The sequence below is a fragment of the Lonchura striata genome, chromosome 2 (genome assembly GCF_046129695.1).
Source record: "Lonchura striata isolate bLonStr1 chromosome 2, bLonStr1.mat, whole genome shotgun sequence".
Lineage (NCBI taxonomy): Eukaryota > Metazoa > Chordata > Aves > Passeriformes > Estrildidae > Lonchura > Lonchura striata.
This window is the reverse complement of record NC_134604.1, coordinates 10,010,775-10,031,791: the sequence shown is the minus strand read 5'-3', so window position 1 is coordinate 10,031,791 and position 21,017 is coordinate 10,010,775. Positions and strand designations below refer to the sequence as shown.

Below are 21,017 nucleotides of genomic sequence, written 5' to 3'. Positions count from 1 at the left end.
AAATTTTTACTATTCAATAAAATAAAGTTTTGTTCCTTAGTTAATGCAGGTGTCTAATCCTGGTGTGGCACGTTTCTACAGCAAAGGGAGTTTTCCATCCGTGCTGACCTGTCTGAAGGTGTATTGAATGAATGAAATATGTGAGTTTTTAGTCATCTTCCTCAGGGCAACTGAGAGATTGGCTGACCAGAAAAATCTGTGTTTATGTTACAACTGTGGCACATGTGACTGTTGCAGGCTCATGAATCATTTGACTGTGGTGTGACAGAAATAGCAGAAAAGGATCAGAGAGAATGGTTTATGTTGGAAGGGACCTTAAAGTCCTCTCATCCCCCCTCCCCACCCTGGTTGCTCAAAGTTCCATCCAACCAAACCAGGTTTCTCAAAATGCCATTCAACCTGGCCTTGAACAGGGATGGGGAATCCACAAATTCTCTGGGAAACCTGTTCCAGTGCCTCACCACCCTCACAGGGAAGATTTCTTCCTGATACCTAATATAAATCTACCCTCAGCCAGAAGGCTGAGGACATGTCAGTGGCAATTATTAATTTATTTTGAACCTGGGGATGTAAACATACTTGGACATTTTTGTGGCCCTTTTTTTTCTTTAGGAAGTGGTGCTTGTCCTTGTAAAGGTAGATCTGAGAGAAAAGTTAAGCATTCCTCATTTAAATCCATGTATAATTAAAATATGCAAAGCACAGGAGAAAAATTGTGTTTATAGTTCTGTGTAGTTTTTGTTCTTAAAACTGAGTCAAACAAACAGTGCACATTACTGCTATAGAGGAGTTTCTAAAAAATTACTTTCTAAGCCTTTAAGAAAAATTGGTTACTAGTGAATGAGCCACTTAATGATTAATAAAAGCTTTGCGTCTTTTAGAACCACACTCACTACTAATATTGTTTTCTTCTCCTCTTGTAAGTAATTTTATTTTCCTTTAGTTTACAGACACAGCCTCTAAGAGTGAGATTAATGTGCTGGCACGATTCAGAGCCAATTTCATTGTTTGCATAGCAGCATGCAGACAGGTATCCCAAGAGCTTCTGCCTCATGGACACTCCACGGAAGCCCATCATCAGTGCCTGAAAGTTTGTTTGAAATCACTAAGCTTCCACCTTTAATTGCTGCTTTCTAACACTACTGGGGAATCTTGACTATTCAAGCGCACTCTTTAATCCAGCTCTACAGGAAAAATGCATTAACCTTCATGGCCTAAACCTGCCTTCAGCCCAGGGAGGAACGACAAATTGTTTACTCAAGGCAAGCTAGCATAAATTTTTTAATAAATTCTATTTTGTTCTAAGGCAGTTCACAATTCATCTATGATCACTGATGAGACAGTATCAGAAAAAAAACCTGCTATTTCTTGTTATTAGTACTATGTTTTTTAACATTTTTTTGGATGGGAAAACTAAGAGCAGACATTTCTGCTGACTAATTTAAATGGTTTCTGAAATTATCTTCAAGTTCTTGAAAAGTAAGTACATTTAACTGACTATTTTCCATATGCATGCTTGTCCAAATACACAGAAATACTTAATCTTTAAACAGGGAAAAATTAAAAGCCAAAACAGAGATTAGTGATGCAATATTTAACAAAAACATATGACATTATCCTATTTGAAGTATTAGAGAATATTGTATTATCTCATGTGTAAAAATGTTGATATTACTATAGGTATTTAATTTTTAATAGAAACCCCTCTGCATATGACTGCATGTATGCTACAGTATTAGTTGTCTTTTCCCATTTGCAGCCTGGTGGAACATTTCCAGGAAGCATAACACTGGAATAAATCAGCCAGCTCGGGACTGACGAGTTGTTGATGGAGAAAGTGCATGGTCAAACCCTGATGAGCTCCAGATCACATGCTAGCACAAGTATTTGGAAAATTACGGTCAGGTGTTGCCAAGAACTGCTCTAAGTTTTGACAGAGAGGCTAATGGCTTCAGCGTAAGACCAGTGAAAAGGAAGGAGAGTCCTTTTACATTTTTGTCTACCCCCAACTCATGTGTTCTATTGCAACAGACACAAAATTATAAACACTGATTCTGTTTTTAGGGAATTCTCATAGAAATACCTGAAGCTAGTTTTGCTCTTCTTTCCCCTTCGCTTTTCTACATGTCAAAGAATGGATAATGACTTGGTGAGAACTTCATAGTAGAAAAGACAAGTTAATTTTGGAGACAAGAAGAAGGCAGCAGAGCTGCCTGAGGCACACACCAAGAGCTCCAAACTGGACACGTAGAACCCGTCACGCTCGTGGCGCTGCCGTTACTCACCCGCAGAGCTTTGATCTGGAGCGTCCCCTGGTCCTGTATGGACGTGCGAGGGTCCCGGCCCAGGAAGGTGAACCCTTCCTTGAGCCAGCTGATGACAGGCAGGGGGTCACCGGTGGCCTTGCACTTGAGCAGAGCTGTGCCATCCACTGCCAGGGTCTGGTTGATGGGGCCCTGGAGGATGATGGGCGGAGGTCGATCTGTCAAGACTAAAACAGTGGCACAGGCATTGGCACCCACACATTTTGCCATCCTCTGCTGCTGCTATTCCGCCACGCGGGACAAGTTTTAAGAAGATGCTTAAAGTCAGCCTCTAAGAGGCTAAACCCATTATTTTTGGAGGAGCCATAAATAGAGGTCATCAATTAGTTGGCAAATTTGAAAATCATTTCAGTAAGAGTTTTATTTCACCACTGCAAGATAACATGCAGATAGAAAAATATCTGTTAGCAAAGATCATCAGGCTGATTTGGTTAACATAGGATGAAAATTAAGACCTTGATTCAGAGAAGAATTGAAGTGCAACACTCTTTCCTTCCAATTTGGGATAGCACTTAAAACACACCTTTGATGTCACATCAAAATGTGTTTAATTGCTTACCCAATTTGGTCTAAAAGAGAAAATCTGTTAAGTTAAAAGTGAAACACTATAGCTACTCTATCCTGGGTACCAACCATATCCCCCATTCCTACTCTATTTGCAAGTTTTCACCAGCAAAAATATTTAACAGTTATACAAAACATTTTCATAATCTGGTTGATCTAAATGATGTACCACTCTTTCCAGCAGAGAAAAGCTCAAGCTCAATCACATAATTTAACAGCTTACTTATCAAATAATTTCCTCACCTTTTAAAGCCATGAACTCCCATTTTTTTCCCTGATAATTTACAATCTGCATGCTTGCAATACTGAATAAAGGACCCTGCAACTATTGAGAGAGTGCATGGCTGCATATAAGCCTCATTCCATGACCGGTGAGGTATCTTGAAGATGAGGTATAATGCTCATGTTTATTTTTCTTGAAAGATCATTTTATCCCAAATAATTCTGTTGTTGAACCTTTTCTCTGAGCCATCTGTTAAGCAACAAAATATGACCTTTGTTTCTAAAAAATGTGTTTATACAAACTGAATCCAAAATACTTGAATATACACAAGGCTAGGACTGTCACAAAAAGTCAGTACTGAGAATTTATTTTTCTTTTTGTGTATTTTTATAAATTTACCAGCCATACTGCTGCTGTTTTAAATTTTGAACAACTGAACAATTGTGTGACTGGTATTAAATATCTTAGCAGGCAGGATTAACTTCTAAACCAGTGCAAGTTAGCCTGCGTCTGCTGATGTCAATTGAGTTTGAATCATTTATTCTAGCTGAGAATCTGTTTATTATAGTCCACACAAAACACCAGACTCTAACAATGAAGTGAAAATATTATTATGAAGCAATATGACTTCTGTTGTATTTGAGCTGTTTGAGATGCAAACCTCTGGAACCTTCAAGAGTACCAAAGTGCTTTTATTGTGTTATTTATTAAATAAAACATATCAGGGATATGTTAGTGGCACATTTTATGCCTAAAATAATTGTTTCTGAAATTTTAATGTTGCAAAAATACTACCTACCTTTTTTGTTAACAAAATTCACAAAGATCAGAATCATTAATATTGTCAGAATCACACCTTGGAGTGTGACCTCATCACATTCATTGAAATTGAAACTGAAAATAGAAAGCCAATATATATTTTGAACTGAAAATAGAAAGCCAATGCAGATTATTTCTTAACACCAGAATGTGAAAGCTATTTTGGAAATTCTGAAGTATCACTAACTGAACTTAAGAGATAGGACAGGAAACACTATATAACAAGAGAAATGTAAGGCATTTACAGCTTGATACAAAATGTTTAATCTCATTAAGGTTCCTTATGACTACATAGTTCAGCTATTTGGCAAAATAAAAATGGATCTCAGCTCTCAGAGAGTTACTAGGATAGAGTTATTAGCTGGAGCATGAGTATAATAAAATTAAAACTTAGCTGCACAAGTTATCCTTTAGATTTAATGTAAACCAGAAAATCTCAGTATTCTAAGTAGCTAAAAAATAATGAAGAATAACTATTTAAGTTGCTAGCTATTCCACTGCAGTTATTTGCATCATCTAAGTGTCTTTCATATATGTAGCAATGTAGGTATTTTCAAAACCTACTGCATTACAGATATTGTTCTTTGGCATGTAATTAGATTTTTTTTACAGCCCAAATGAGGAGCTCATAATCCTTTAAATAGCTCTGATCAATAGTGTAATTGAAAGCCTCCTAGCCAGAAGGAATCTTCATTTTCAAGGGTGTTATGGGTGAAAGACCACTACAGGTTTCCATGACACTAAGGTTAAAGGTTAAATGAACACTTAGAGTTTCCACTGATCTGTGAACGGCTGTATTGTCTTCACAACTATGACTTGTAAATCTTCTCTAAAATATGTGTGTGGTTACATTCCTACTACTTAGGTCCTCATTAGTAAGGAACCAAAACTAGGTTAGAGTTTAAAATAATATATATGTCAGAAGCATTATGAAGAACAGAGGACTAATGAAAAATAGCCACAAAATGGTGTGGGGATTGTTAGTTGCTTTTAAAACATATTAATTAGTTTCTTCTCATAGTTTTCTCCTAGCTGCAAACTTCTGTATCTGTTCCACAAAAACATTTTGTGTGCCCACAAACATATGTGCATGGTAAAACAGAAGTTGATTTCAAAATTACTTTATTTTTTAAAATGGTTTTGAAACTATTTGCCAATATCCATACATCTGCATATTCTGGTAACTGAAAAAATAACAGATTCCTTTCATGGAAAAATGCATCTTAATTTTTGAAGAGATTATAGGAAAAGGACAAATTCTATTTTCCTATAGATAATAATAAACTGTTCATTAACAGTTTATTCACTACAAATGCAGTTTGGATCAATTGAAACCATATTTAAATTTGGGGGATATGTGGTCAAATTACAATGGAAATGAAGAGAAAAACAAAATGAGGTCTTTAGTTTGGCATTTCCAAAGTCAAAATTAAAAAAAAAAATTTGTGGTGAGATGATGTGTAAAATCAGACAAAAGTAAGGAAATCTACATCATGAACACTCATGATAGGGTAGGGTTCTGTCTGAAAGGTGGAAAAGCAGAGCCCAATCCCTTGTCTGTCTTTTTTTTTTGCAGAAGAGCTTCACAGGAAGCTGTGAAATTGTTCTGAATTTCTCCTGTTTGAAACTGTCACACTTGCTATGAAACATATAGTTTGGATGAGGGATAAGAATCATTGTGGTCAGATTTGTAGACAAGTAAACTGTGATTTATTAATAAATTTTAATATTTATTGAGGAGAAATTAAGATCTCCAAAATATTCTGTGCATGATTGACAAATACTAACACAAAACTAATTGGAAACTATTCCTTTTATGTGGAGCATAGACAGAGATGGAAGCATTGGTTTATTTGCATGATCTGTCATAAGATTGTGAGCTGCATATTAATTTCTTGCGTTTGAAAGGATTGCTGAGATTCTTCAATTTCAAAATTGATTTTGCTTTTCCAGATGTGCATTAGACAGTGAATTACATGATAGCCTTTCAAGAAAATACAAGATTTGAATTTCAAATATGCTCAAGGCTCTTAGCACAGTCCATAATCAGCAAAATTATCACTCAGCTCAGCACATTTCATCACAGCTAGTAATCTCTTCTCATGTGAACACTTGAGTTAAAAATATTTCCAGTAAAGACTTGTAAGTGCAAAAATGTAACAACTGAAACACTGCTATATATGGTATAATTAAGCACTTGTTTTTCTGCACATGACATGTTTTCATTCTGTATTGGAACTTCAATTGGATCTAAATTACTCTGGATCAAACAAAAATGTGTTCAAAATGAAAAAGATGGCTCGCCACTATTATTAAATCATTAACCAAACAGAAAAATTCTGGGCTAGGAAGTAAAACTGAAATCACCAGCCAAAAACTAGAACACTAATGCTAAAGCATATAGCTAGCACACACAGTGTTTATCTTTTATTATATTCTTAAAACTATTAAATTAGATTTCCCGGCTGATAAAAGTCATTAGCTCTCAGAACTTCTGCTCAGCATCAACCAAAACAGATTATTTAGACATTTATGGTTAACTTCCTAACTAAAAGCAATTAAAAAAGTATCTGTGATCTAATGGTACATTTATTCACATAATCTCAGCTCCATAATGTTGTTTTGGCACTTTTCTTCTGACCTCATCTGCCCTTTGACTCTGGGATGAAATGGTATTTCTATAAAGCAATCTTGTATTATTTCATAATGATCATGCTGACAGTGGGTTCTGGAAAGCATTTGAAAAAGGCAGGCCCTGCACTCCTTGAGCTGCAGAGCCACCAGCTACTGCTCTCTCGAGCTATGTGGAATGCAGGCTGCCTTTAACCAGAATTAACTGGAGATGAGCTTGCATTTCAGCAGGGACACTTTCCCTTGGCTTTCTAAACATGCTAATGAAAATTCCAAAGATATCAATTAGGATTTATTTTTTTTTTCCCCCACATAAGAAATAGATAAAGGTGAATCAAAGCCCTTGGCTGTCAAAAGCAAGAATTTCTCATCACTAGCATCCTTGAACCTGATTTGATCCACTCAGCGCCTGTTGCTGTAAATCTGTGCAGCATCAGCAGGTGTGACCATTTAACAGCTCAATGTCCTCCCAGCCAATGTTTGTGTGTTCTATTTATTCCAATGACAGTCATGGCCCTGAATCAGGCAGCACTATGGACAGATATTAAAAAATATTGCCTTTCCATTCCTTTCAAATGACCTTTTAATCTACATTTAAATTTGAATTGAATGAAAATGCATCATTTTGTCATAGACCATGAGAGAAAAGACTAAAAGACATTGCAGAGCAAAGCCAAGTCTTTAGTCTCCAGAAACTACAGAAAAGTAACGTGCTTGAAGAGATGCAAGGATAAGGCAGAAATTATTTCCCCTTGTCATAAAAATATAGGCAGCTTTTGGAAAACAAAGGAAAGGCATCAAATTAATGCTCAAACCTCTATAATACGAGCCTGAACCTCTCTACCTGTCACTTGTGATGAATATGCTCTTGTGAAAAGGCAGATTATTCAAAATTAGACATCTTTTCAAACTTTCATGGTGCAGGCAGGTCTCTAAGGGAACAGTAAAAGTAGACCTCTGCATATAACAACAGTTTTAATGGCAAAAATTCATCAAAGTCTGTCAGGAGATATTTAATGTGTCAGTTAAGATAAGGAATAATGATGCTGGGGAATGCCACTGTCTCTGAGTATAGCAGGGATTCTCTTGTTTTCTTCACTAACATGCAAGGATGCAAACTGCCTTCTATCCACAATAAGATGAAGAGGGATATCAACAGGATTCCTGACATATGAAAAGGATTCATATCTGTAGATGAGAAACCTCAAGGCAGGATGAGTATCAAACCCAAAAATCTGAAATTGAAAGCATCAAGACAGACCATGTAATTTTTTTCCTTTCCTGAAAACTCTTCTCTACCTATGGATTTTCATTACTTTTTTCACACCTACCCCTACTGAACACAGCTCTGAGGTAGGAGCTTTATTCATGGGGGGACTAAAGGACTACATGTTGTAGGCAGTCCAAATCTATGGTACTCCACCACCTTCAGAGAAACTATGTTGATTTAATTGAGCTAAGGACACATCCCCTACTCATCTAAGATAGAACTGGCAGGAATGGAGATACATTTTTTTGCACCTCAGTTCACTGCTTTAATCACAAAACTATTAATTTTCTGATTATTTTTTAGTCCTATCTTAGCTCTAGCAAACCAAGCAGCTTCATTTCTCACCAAACCTATTCTAAGCTGGTTTGTCCCCTTTTTCCATTGTTAACAATTTCTTGCCTCTAGAAAGCAACTAAGAGGCAAACTAGACTTTGATGCCTCTTTTACTCCATACACAGATACAGAGACCTTTTCTCACTTTATTTCCTACAGAAAATTGTCCATTTACTTGTATGATTTATGTGATCTTGTACACCTTTATTTACACTGATTTTAATGTACTTTTGACAGGAAATAAACAATAGGAATTTCTAACAGCTCACCATCAGTAACCTCCAGCTGAGCCTTTGCTAAAATGCTTCCAGCAACCGTCAGTGCTTGACAAATGTAGTAGCCTGCATCAGACCTCTGGATGTTGGTAATGGTGAGGTCCCCGGTTGGTGACACAGAATATCTGCTGTTGGGCTGCAGAGGCTGGTTTGGGAAGAGTAGGTTCTGCAAAGACAATTCATCTCACATCAATTCCAAACACAAAAGCACCACTTTTCCTTCAGCTACAATGATTTTTCCTTAAAAGTACTATAAATAATCGAGGACAAAAAGTAAGTGTGGTTCTGACTTTATGAACACATAGAGCTGCTTTCCCTGCCTTGGGCAACTCACAGTTTAAATTAGAAACAGCCTTTTGACAGCTCACAGTGCTGTGTTCTGACTGGGATGTAGGCGAGGAGACACTTTCCAACAATCACACTTGAGTGATTTATATTTGTGACACATTCATCTTCATTCTGAATGCAATTGTAATAATACACTCAGCTATCAAACAAGAAGGGCATCACACTACAGCAAACACTAGAAAACTAGCAGCAAGCATTGAATCCTGGAAACTGGAGGGAGCAGAGCACTATTGTTTGGCTATGAAAACATTCTGAGAAAATGAGAAAGTAAGAGCATGGTACATAAATAAGGCTGGGAGGAAGATAGAAGCATGTCATAAAGTAGGAGAAGCTGAGAGTTTAAAGGAGAAGCAAAAGGAAATTAAAACTGTGATAAACCAAAGGAGAAGTGCAGCATAGAGCCTGGAGGGCAAATAGGAAGGGTATTAATCTGATGTGGAAATCATCAGAGGGAAAAAAAAAAAAATCATGTAGGATAAGATATCAGTTAGCACAAAACAGGGAGATTAGTTTTTGCCTTTGGGCTGGATTGGAGAAAAGAGAGATGTCAATAATAATAACTGGAATGGCTCTAGTAGTCATTGCATATGATGAAGGACTGAATGAATCAATACTACAGACCCGAAAAGGTTTTAGTGGTGAGAGCTGTGTTTTCAAGGAAAAAGTTATACCCTCTGGCATAGCTCTTGTGAATAAATAAGAACAGGAAAAGGAAGGCCATGCGAAGAGAAAGGTCAGCAGAGTTGCCCAGTGGGATAGAAAGAACATCTTAAACAATAATTAAACAACAGTAATTCCAGTAAAATGGGATCTAGATTTTATGCCAACTCAACGAGACTCTATGAAAAATAGAGTTGTTTGCATCAGGAATACCCCAAAACACTGTTACCAGCTGTGATAAGCTTTCAGTCATTACTGCAGCTCTGTCTAGCTCAGCTGTGCTTTCTAAGGATAACTCCCTACTAACTTTTCAGCTTGTCTGTATTGACAAAAAAAAAAAAAAATCTAAAAGTGCAGAGTAGGGTATTAAAAGAATTTTCTGCAGATCCACTTCTTCTGAAGGAGACCTTGATGGTTTACAGAAATTATTTGGAGCTGATAAGCAACAAACTGCTTAAGAAACAAGCAAGAATTCAAATAAGAAACAAATCCTATTTTTAAGTGAAACTCATGCCTTTATCTCTAGGTTTTTGTAAAAGGAAAGAGATATGCTTTAAATAACATTCCAAGTATCCTTATAATTGTATTAACCTATTTAACCTACTGGGTTACTCGTCACACTAGGCTTTTCTTTTACTGCCTTTCAATAGCAATGTTTAAGAAATTTATTACAGCAAATTTTCCCTCAAAACTCAATATTCACTCAGTAAACAGGTCAGATAATAGGAAAATAAGGTGTTAAAATTCTGAAACAATTTGAGGTTATAGGTTTAAGTGGGTCTCAAATAATTGCCCTGTTTTCTGAACTGCCTTGAAACTTTCAGAATAATTTCTGCCTGGCACAAGATACCTACTGGATTATGAAAACTGTATTATATCTACTGTATTATGAAAACTTCAGTAAATATTATGAGAAGGAGGAGAAATTTGACATAGCTGATCTTGACTTCAGTTATCACTCATTATGTAAAGTGTAAAAACAAGCTGAATGCAAAAGACAGTGCAAGGATGAAGATCCTAATTCTTAACAGAAAAATAGTCAAGAACCCTCTTTGTTACTTCATTAGAAAGGGGAATCAGTCCTTGGTTATATCTTCAGTATGGGCTCCTCTGTCCTGGAAAGGTGTCATGTTCCAGTAAATACTCCACTCATCAGGAGGAGTTCACCAGTGTCTTAACTCCTCCCTTCAAAGACCAGACAACTATGAACTATAACTTGTCCTAAACAATAGTACCATTTTAAAATGCTTTTCACAATTTCACTGGTTTTAATTAGCTGTGGGGTTGCTCATCTGGGCACAATGGTGGCATGCTGGGCTGCAAACAGAGGGACCAGAGCCATCCCTGATATAGTACCACTGAACTTATCTCAAGGAAGGATTGAGTCCATGGAGTCTAAAGGTTACATATGCCCTGCCCTTGCACCTGTCAATGGCAAGCAGCTGTTGGGCACTGGGGAAAAGCCTACCAAGCACAAAGAACCAGCTGTTTATACACAGGCTGGCACAAAAAATTACTCAGGAAGGAACAGCTCCCCTCCCTTCCGGCTGGTTGTGCTCAAAAATGCAGGATGGAGAAATGCATTCACAACCAAAAATGCCCTGCAACTACTGGAAAGGGATACCATGACTGTATAACATTACTTTGAACACTGAAAGTGATGCTGCAAACAGGATCCCTAAAAGCAGAAGCAGCATTGTAGAGACAGGCAAAAATTTATAGCTGGGAGGCAAAGGTGTAAAGCCCTGTAATTTGACAAAAAATCCACTCTCCATTGCTATGATGCTACACTATGTGGAAACTCACTCACTCTGTGGGTTCTCACCACAAAATATGGCAAGTTATGCACTGAGATGGCAACCCCAACCTGTGTTACTTCACTGATGGTCAATTAAGATTAACATGAGAATGTTGTATAAAACTACATTGAGCCATGTTTCAAGGTTTGATTATAAAACATGCAGGTATCAATTTTTATGTTGCATTTATTTGCCAAAAAAGACTATTCTAACCCTTAGGGATCTGGTTCTCAATATGGTAATTAATTTTCCAGGTTTGTAATTAAGCAGCTTCAACATTGTACAATCAGTAGGTAATAACATTCAATTAAAGACACAAGATGCATTTTCACCTTAAAATGTTTTTACCCTTGAAGTGATACCAATGGAAGAGGATAAAATAGAGTATTAACACTTTTCAATTACGCTAAATGACTTTAATCCTGAAAATGATGTCTTACTTTAATTAGAAGCTCTTCTCTTTATTACAGCATGATGGATGTCCACTTTATTAGATTCAAGTGTGACACTATAAGCTCACTTTACATAAACATTACCATGCTATTAAAATGCTCTACAAGGAAGGGGTTTGAAATGTTTGCTAGCACATCAGTACTTCCTACTTTAATTTCAATATGCTATTCTACCTTCCCTTTGGAAAAACTGTCACCTTGGTGAGACTCACAATACTGTGCTTTTCCAGGATGTGACCCTTGGAGGCTAGATCTAAATTTCTCTAAATATTATACTGAGAAATACACACTGAAGGTTAAGTTTGCACTCAGACAATAAAATAATCACACCCATAAAGTAATAGTTTTGTGCCTTTGTAAGCCAATGAGACAGCAGAGCACAAAATGCTGTCAGCCTGGTCCTGTCACTCTGGACCAGTTTTCTGGTCTCCTGAGAGGGTGAAGCAGAAGCAGGTGGGGCAGAGCAGGAGAGCTGAGGTTCAGCTCTTATTTCATGTTTTACCTGAGCTGGTACACACAATGCCTCCAGTCAAGAAATATTGTGGCATCACATTCAGATACTGAGCTGTAAAGTTACTATGGGCTGACAGCAGCACCAATTGCTGCCTCACAGATTTTGCCTTCAAAGAGGATCAGGTAAATATTTCCAAACCAAATCTTGAAATGTCTTCAGATAATTTTACTGAAGAAAGCATCTGTGTGTTCAAAACCTTTATTTGTATGCTCTATGAGAAAATGCCAATGCAAATCAGCTTGCTGGATATATTTTGCTTGATCATGTCTAGACAGGTTGTGAACTGTAATTACTGGCTCTGATTAGTTCAAAATTGAGTCATACCTTTTTTTATCTGCTGTGCCTGTCTCACCCACCTGTTTGTTAGGGGCTTCAGAACAAACAGCCTTTAACATATATACTGTTTCCCTCTACTCATCTATACAGTGCCTAGCACAGGTTTCAACAACTTAAATGGCCTTTGTATTCTTCAAAGTATTTAAAAAAAGTGACACAAATTTCAGTAGAGAATAGTGATAGTTTAAAAAGACATATTTCTTTGAAAGATAAAAAAACCTCTGAAAGATAATGTAAATATTTTTCCATAAAATTAAACAATATAACTATTTAGAAAGACTTGAAAGACTTATAGAATGCTTGCAACTTACCTGACTTCCTTCTTTTTGCCAGAAAACAGCTGGCTGGGGATTTCCTTTAGTTTCACAAGGAAAAGTCACAGTTCGACCCTGGGCTACAATCTGGTCTCGTGGTCTCACCACAAACTGTGGGGGAGCTACAAGGTAAGAAGAACCATGGTGTAAGTTTAGGATATTTTGCAAGGGAGAGCAAGGGAATATTGAAGGGAAAAAGACAACATTATGGATATTTGTTTTATGTCAGAGGACATGACACCAGAAACATTCATTAGTATAGACAGAATTCATATATAAACAGAAACAACAACAGCGACAGAGAGCAGCAATATATGTATGTGACATCCCCAGGTATTAAAAAAAATTTAAAAAGGAAAGAAACATTACAACCATACATGCTAGAGTCAATTCTGATGACATTAAATGCTAAAGAGCAGGAGTTGGGTGTTTATATTGCTGAGTGTGGATGTATTCTACCTTTGCTCTGGGAAGGTATCAGCACCCTCAGATCCTCTCACACTTCACAAAGTTTGCTGTAGCTATTGTGTATTGCAAGGTATGAATTAGGATAAACAGACTGCCTTTCTCAATCTGCCCCTCTGGACTTTTAAAAATGATTATGAGAGGGGAGGAAGGTCTGGATGACAGCAAAAGAATCCAAGTTCAACAGCTCCCTTACTCTTAGAAGCAATATGGTAAAGAATGGTGTGGGGAAAAGGACTTGCTCTAAAAAGAATCATTGCTAAAAGAACAGGTACCTGGTAAGCCCAGGTTTCAGCTAGTTTAAAGAGTAGAGAAAAGCAAAAGTTGAAGAGTTGATGGGGAGAGCTGAGTGGTGAGTAAGAAGGAATAGTATTTAAGGAGGTAAGGAAGACACAATGAAAAGGAAAAAGGAGACTGGAGTTAAAAGAAGAAAGAAGAAGCAGGGCTGGCTCTGTTTTCAAGTCGCTAGCATTAACAGTGTTCAATCATAGGGGACCAGGAAGCACCGTCAGAAGTGAAAGATTTCTAAGAGAGGGGCATAGTTTGACTTGTCTGGAGGGTAATGGTGAGGAATTCAGAATCAGTGTTTTAGTAGTAAAGGTAGAGAAAAGGTGCTAATGAGTGTAAAGAGAATGGGGAAGAAGTGTTAGAGGATTTGAGATAAAAAACTTGAAATCAGATGTTGAGCATGATGTAGAAGTAAAGCAAATTATTTTTCTACGTGGGACATGAAAACTCTCCACTCTTGGTTCATCACTGGAATTTGTACTCTTTTGCATATTTTAAAAATGTAAGCAGCATCTCCAAATATTCTTATCAAAAGACTAGCTAACTTTTGGGGCAGGCTGAAGCAGGGGAAAAAAGGCACAAAAGAAACTCAAACGCCTCAACCCACCCTTGTTCTCTTCTATTCCACTGTTGGTTTTGTGGGTGTGCAGAGGGATGGTTTAGGAATACTAAGCTTTCAGGTAAACAGAATTTAAGTGTTTTAGAAAACCGTATTTTCAGCATTATAATTACAAACTATTTAATTAGGCACGAAGAGCAATCAAGACCCAGCTTCCGATTACACCTGCTGACAGCACAGACACAAACCTGCTAACTGCATAGAAATGTGAGCAGACCTGAGTCTCTTGAAACACACTTTGCAGGTATCTCATGAGGCACTTCCCAAGGCTTTACAGATCAGCAGGAGTCTAAAGAGCATCAGTTGAGTAGTGCTGGCACTCTTAAAACAAGAACTTAATAAGCATGAATCACAATCAGTTTAGAAGATAGGGTATTTCTTTCTGCCTCACATTCCTAAAGAGAGGTTTGGGTCCCTCTGGAGAGAAATGTTCACCTCTTCCTCCACTTGAGGAGGTGTTAATCTTATGAACAGGCAGGACTAAGGGTGAGGTGCCCTCTTGCTGCCTGTTTACAGCCACGTGTTTTGAGCTTTCTATAAGGTGTTGCCAAACACACCTAGGAACTGAACTCATGCTACACCACTCCTCAAGTGCTGAGCTGCAGTGGGTTACTTGGGTTTCCCTCACCTTGTATCACCCAGCATATCCACATGGAACCCCCACAGGTGCCAGGAAATGCAGTGTCCTAGCCAGGGCAGTGTTTGTGTGGCCCCAAGACCACAATCTTCCTACGGTGCCTAAAATCCTGGTGTCAGGAGACTATCCCATAGATCTATGCTAAGCAGGATGGATGGCTAAATTCACTTCTTAGGCTTGCCTGGTGCACTGGGGGGGTGCACGGACAGTGCTCTCAGACAGTTCAACAGAGGCATTTCCATGAGCCTGTCCTCCAAATCATGTAACTGAGTAAATGCAAGGGAGGCAAGTTTAAAAGTTCATCTGAAACTCTCACACACACAGATCTCTACTGTAAATCCATAATTCAGAGCTCTAAACAGATACCACACAACTGAATTTATCCCTGTAGAAGACCTTCCAAGGATGAAATTAAGGTAACTTGGTAGTCAAGGAACAATGAAATGAGAAAAAACACACCCTGGTTTCTACCTAGTTTCCAGTTTTTGATCTATTCCTAGTTTTCAACATCCCTCACTCTCCTAAGAGCAGAGAAAGAACTTCCTTTTTCTTCTTTTTTTTTTCCCAATCAGACCAGGAAAATAAATCTGTGGCTCTGACATGGCATGATCCTGCTGCCCCATTCTCTCCCTGCCACACACCAAGTTCTCTCCACCATTTGACCATACTACACGAGCAGATATTTGGCCTCACAGTTACTAGGTCAAGATTTCTAAAGACTCCAGTAAACAATCACGTATAGTCATGCAACAATATTTTTCTACCTTTGCTCTGCAGCCCTGATTACTAGAAATTCCCTATAAAAATAAATGAATCAGAGCTTTTACTCACATTAAATAGAGCAGAAAACCAGTTTCTTCAGCCAAACTATTTAGAACCATAATTTTAGAGGACATGAAAAACATTCTTTTTGAAAACTAAATTTTTTCATTATTTAAAAAAATATTCAAAGATGAAGTTATATAATGAAGGAAATCTTCATTTTGTCATAGTTTGTTGTCATATTCAACTATAGCTCTGTTTACAGACAGCATCTGACAAAAATACCATTGTTTACAACATTTAAAGACTGTTTTCACCATATCAGTTTTATCTGTCAATTTCTAGTTGAATTTGAGAACTGAAAGCAACAGTTAATAAGTGCAGGAGTAATTCTTGGTCAAATGTAGCTACCCAAATGCTGTGACTGTCATTATCCCCAGAGAATGCAGCATGACCCTGCTCAAAGACAGCAAGGCTCCTTTGACAGAATAAGCACTTGGGTTCTTCAATTTTCCTAAAAAGAGAGCTCATTATGTTCACATATGAATGCTGTTTATAAATACAGACAAATATTATTACTTCCATTCTGCAGAAGGGTTAAGTGAGATCATGCCTTTCTCAAAGCATGACTTCAGTGGAACATTGGGCAAAATTTATTCAAGCCATTATCGCTGCTCTCAAAGTAGGTGAATTTCTAAAACATTCTGAAAGTGTACAGTTAGAGAGGAAACAGCAGTCTTGATATGCTTCAGCTGTTAAAATTATGTGGTACTTTAATGCTTAGTTCAAGCTAAACATTAAGATCATTAGAAGACTATTACTTTCTACTATTTCAGATGTAACATAAACTGGATTGGAAGAAGCAGAGTGGAAACCTTTTGCTTAACTGACATCTGAAAGTCAAAGACACTGGCTCTAAAATGAAATATAATGCTTGGATTCTAGCAGACTAGCCAAAAATATGGGGGAAAAAAAAACCAATTAAGATTACAGACCCAATATACTTCTGTTGAAACTTTTTTTTTTTTTTGAGCAATTTAAATAGTACACAGTAAATTAGATTTGATTTTTGGCAAATTATGCTTTGATACTGCATTCAGCAAGTGCTGGCTTCAATCAATGTCACACTAGAGCTCTGTTATGCTAATAGATGATATGGAAATCAGATGGTTGAACATGAATAGAAAGCACAGGCCACGTACAAGGGGGCTTTGAGATGAGGGGATGGGGGGACCTTAAGGTTAATCACATCATGTTCAGAACTGTTTTTACAGCACAGAACAGTATTCAACTGCGGGAACTAAAGTGCAGATAGAAAAGCATGAGCAGTAGTGAGCATTAGTTATGTTGTGCAAAATGGGAAGAGTGCATTCTGTTGGACTTGTAGAATGTTGGTGGTTTATGCATGACTGAATGGATATTTTATGCTGTTAATAAATGTATATGAAGGTAGCCCCTGCTCTGGTGTTAAAAAGCTTTAAAAAAATACCAAAAAAAATGCTGCATATTATTTCAAAGGGATTTCTTAACTCTACTCCAATCTTAATAGTTAGCAGAATCTCTAATCTGATAAGATGTATTTAATGCATTTGTCAGTACTGCTGCTGAATACTAAAGGTTACACTGAGTCAACAGGAGCTGATAAAGCTGCTGATGCAGAAAAGCATGACTGAGACAGAAAGTTCATCCCTTGTAGGTGAACTCTGGTCATCTGATAAGAAATGTGACAGAAGACTCAGAGGGGGAGGGGAAATTTAATATATAAAAATGTGAATTCATAGCAAAAAAGTACACTGATCCCATATCAGGTACTAGCAACATTTTTTTTTCCAGTGACAATTTTCTCAACTGACCTTGTGATTTGGAGTTGACATGGAGTTCAATGATTCTACAGGAATTTTATTATCATAACTTGCTCACAAGTTATGATAATAAAATATATGAACCCAAATTCCCTTGGGTTCATATATTATATTGGTGATTTTAACTAAAAGTAGATATTGTAGCAAGTTTTTTTCCTAATATTTCTACTGCAAGAGACAGGATCAATGAAGGAAGGCAAATTGTAGGAAGTTCATCAAGTACTGCTGGGTCCTGTACTTGACTCACAACAACCCCAGGCTTATGGAAGAGTAGCTGGAAATCCTCCTAGTAGGAAAGGACCTGGGAGTGACAGAGCAGGAGCCAGCAGTGCCCAGGTGGCCAAGAAAGCCAATGGCACCTGGCCTGGATCAGCAGAGGTGTGGCAGCAGGACCAGGGCAGTGATTGTCCCTGTGCTGGGCACTGGTGAGGTCTCACCTCAATCCTGTGTTCATTTTTGGGCTCCTCACTGCAAGAAGGACATTGAGGGGCTGGAGTGTGTCCAGAGAAGAGAACAGAGCTGGGGAGGGGTCTGGAGCTTGGGGAGGTCTTGTTCTCTCCAGCTCCCTGGCAGGAGGGAGTAGCCAGGAGGGGTCAGTCTCTTTTCCCAGGTAACAAATGATAGACCTAGAGGAAATAGCCTCCAGTCGTGCTAGAGGAGGTTTAGGCTGGATTTTAGGAAAAATTTCTTCACCAAAAAGACTTTCGAGCAGTGGAGCAGGCTGTCCAGGGAGGTGGTGAAATCACTATCTATCCCTGGAAGTATTTAAAAGATCTTGAAGGTCTTTTCAAACTGAAACAATTCTATGATTCTACCAGGGAATATGAGAATTTATTCAAACCTCACTAAAGCTAGTAGAAATTCTCCTTTTGGCTTATGTGGACTTTGGATCAAATCCATTGGGAAAAAAAAAAAAAAAAGTATTGCAGGAAATGAGTGACAGCAACAAATTTCAAGGGCTTAAATTACAGATTTGACAACCTTTAATTACAACTAATTTTAGTTGATAGTGAACTGCACATAAAATTCATCATGGAGATTACTTAGGCAAGGAAAAGCGATAAAGATGAGGGCTTCATTTTATACTGGAGTTGTTTATCATCCATCAATATATTCCTGTAACTTTTCAAAGGGGGCAAGGGGAAAGACACCAACTTGTAAATATTATAAGAATAATTCAGATAATGGTAGAAGAAAAGGCTCTGAGGAACACGTAGAAACACACTGACTAGTAAAGTATCAAGATTCTCTAATACTCAGTTCTGCTTCCAGCAGGGAAGAGACAGCAGGATTTCCACCTACATTCTTTTTCAGCATTGTACATTTGCAGCAATCAGTTAATTTCATTTGAACAATCAGGGTTACACCTTGTACAATACTCAGCTGCTCTGTCTGCAGCTAAGAGAGTCAGCTGGGTGACAAGATAATGTTGCCTTCCCCAAACTGCTTTTTTACTTTGGAGTACACATCAAATCTTTTGCAAGGACTTGGAGCTGGTATCTCAGTGCTCCTCTCAAATCCTTACTGCAGTGACAATATTCATGTGGCACTCTCAGCTGTCTTTGATACCCATGGATATTTTAAGAGATTGAACTCAATTCCACTCTTACAAGTACAAATCAAGACTTGCCTCTAAGACATTTACAGAGAGGACAGGAGAAGCCCACAGAGCTCCATCTAAAGTAATATGTATTTTCAAAAGGGAGGTAACCCTTACCACCATCTGTGAAATAGAACTACTTATCTGTAGGATTGCTTTGCTAGTTCCTGATACCAGCCTAGACAATTGAAGGCTGTACAGGAACTCTTTAAAGCAAAAAAATGATCCTCTACCTTGTGTCATTGTTTAAATTTGTCTGGCAGATATTGGAATTATAGATGGTTTTGATACAAATACAAAATAACACTGTAAGATCCATTTATATACCTTATAACGATGTTTAACATGAGCTGCCAAGAAGTGCAGATACAAAAGTCTAGAAATTTTGAAAGATCTTTTGCAAGGACACTATTGCTGATGGAGTAAATAGAGGAAAACAAAATATGTGCAGCCTCAAACTCCAGAAACCTGGGCTGATTCAGCAGTTCTTCCCTCAGAAGTTCAGATCTTCTTAATGGGTACTGAAAGTGATGTGTGGTTGTTAGGACACAAAGTTATTAGTGCATTATTAGCTGTGACTAATGATAAATCAAAGGTGTAGCCTCTGACACAGGAGCCATTACAGAAGACAGAGAGGATGACAGCTTAGGCCTATTACTAAATCAGATCTTTTTTATCAAAGATAAACTAATGGAAGCTAAGGATAATAATTCTCTTTAAAGAGAAAAGACATCTCAATCTTATGGTGTGCTCCAATGACTAGGTGTGCTCACACACAGGGATGGCAGTAACTTTTTAGCACAAGTTACAATTGAATTACCTGGAAAATTAGTCTCCTCTCTTATTCTGCAATTCCCTAAGCTGTATCAGAGCAGTAGCCTTTGAAACAGATGCATAAATCTCATTTGGTAGATGATTTTTGCTTTGGTTTGTTGGTTTGTTTTTTTTTAACTATGGCTTCTTGCTTGTCCATTTACAGAGTTCTCTGTCTTTCATGATTTCTTCTTCAGATGCATAGTTTTGGCACAAAAATGAAGAATGGGTAGGTTGTGGGGATAACAGAAGATTTATGAAGCCCTTTGCTATACCCATTATATTATTTTAAAATCACATGTGTGGAGGGGGTGCTTGACTTGGAGTCTTCTGGAAAGCAGCTTCCCATAACCTAGAGAAACATGGAAAATCCGTGGCTTGGATACCACTTTTAACACTGACACTGCTTCAAAATTAGTTCGGTAACAGTGCTCATGTGTCCTGCAACAACAGGTCAAATACACAAAGGCAGAAGCACATGGCACAAGTGGGGAGAACTTTTGGCAGGTTGAAGGAGAGGAAACACTGAGGAAGAAGAATCAGAGCAAGAGAGAGGGAGCAGAGGGAATTATTACCAGGACCATTTCTCCTGTAAGTGTCCTTCACACTGCTGTTGTCTCATGGAAACTGAGAAACTCCTTTTGTTTTGGTTTGTTGCTGTTTTCAGATGAACCATGTGTAAACACAGCATTGTGAAAAGAGCACACTTTGATCATTTGAGAATGTTAAACCTACTTTCATACTAATTGTTCTAATTTTCAATTTAAATTCAGGTTCTGAATTTCACATATAACAACATTTTTATCCTTCACTTGCTCTGAAACACTGAAGCAGATAATCTCTTAAAGCATGGAAGCATAAGCATTTTTTCCTTCTTTGCAAGAGGTGAAAGAAGTCTAGAGAATCAATAAATAAAAACTGCTAACTGTCCTAAATGTTTTGATATACAGAATCTCTTTTTTATCCCTGGATGACCCGAAAGAATGAAGTGGAATAAATCTGCATGGGGAAAAAAAGATTTGCTCTTCATTCTTCCCTAGAACTAATGTAAATAAAAAAATACACTGAGAATAACTACTAAAAAAATTTCAAGTCTGCCTCCTACATAG

At 37.7% G+C, this 21,017-nt stretch overlaps 1 protein-coding gene across 6 annotated transcripts in view; it reads right to left on the bottom strand.

Moving 5' to 3' along the window:
• Positions 1-21,017, bottom strand: part of ROBO2 (roundabout guidance receptor 2) — an 857,210-nt gene that overhangs the window by 92,227 nt on the left and 743,966 nt on the right. For all 6 annotated transcript variants that reach the window (XM_021532362.2, XM_021532365.2, XM_021532367.3 and 3 more), the window contains exons 8-10: positions 12,860-12,984; positions 8,434-8,605; positions 2,286-2,491 (exon numbers count right to left, since the gene is read on the bottom strand). In XM_021532362.2, coding sequence (XP_021388037.2) covers positions 2,286-2,491; positions 8,434-8,605; positions 12,860-12,984 — 503 coding nt within the window. The remainder of the gene's footprint in view (positions 1-2,285; positions 2,492-8,433; positions 8,606-12,859; positions 12,985-21,017) is intronic.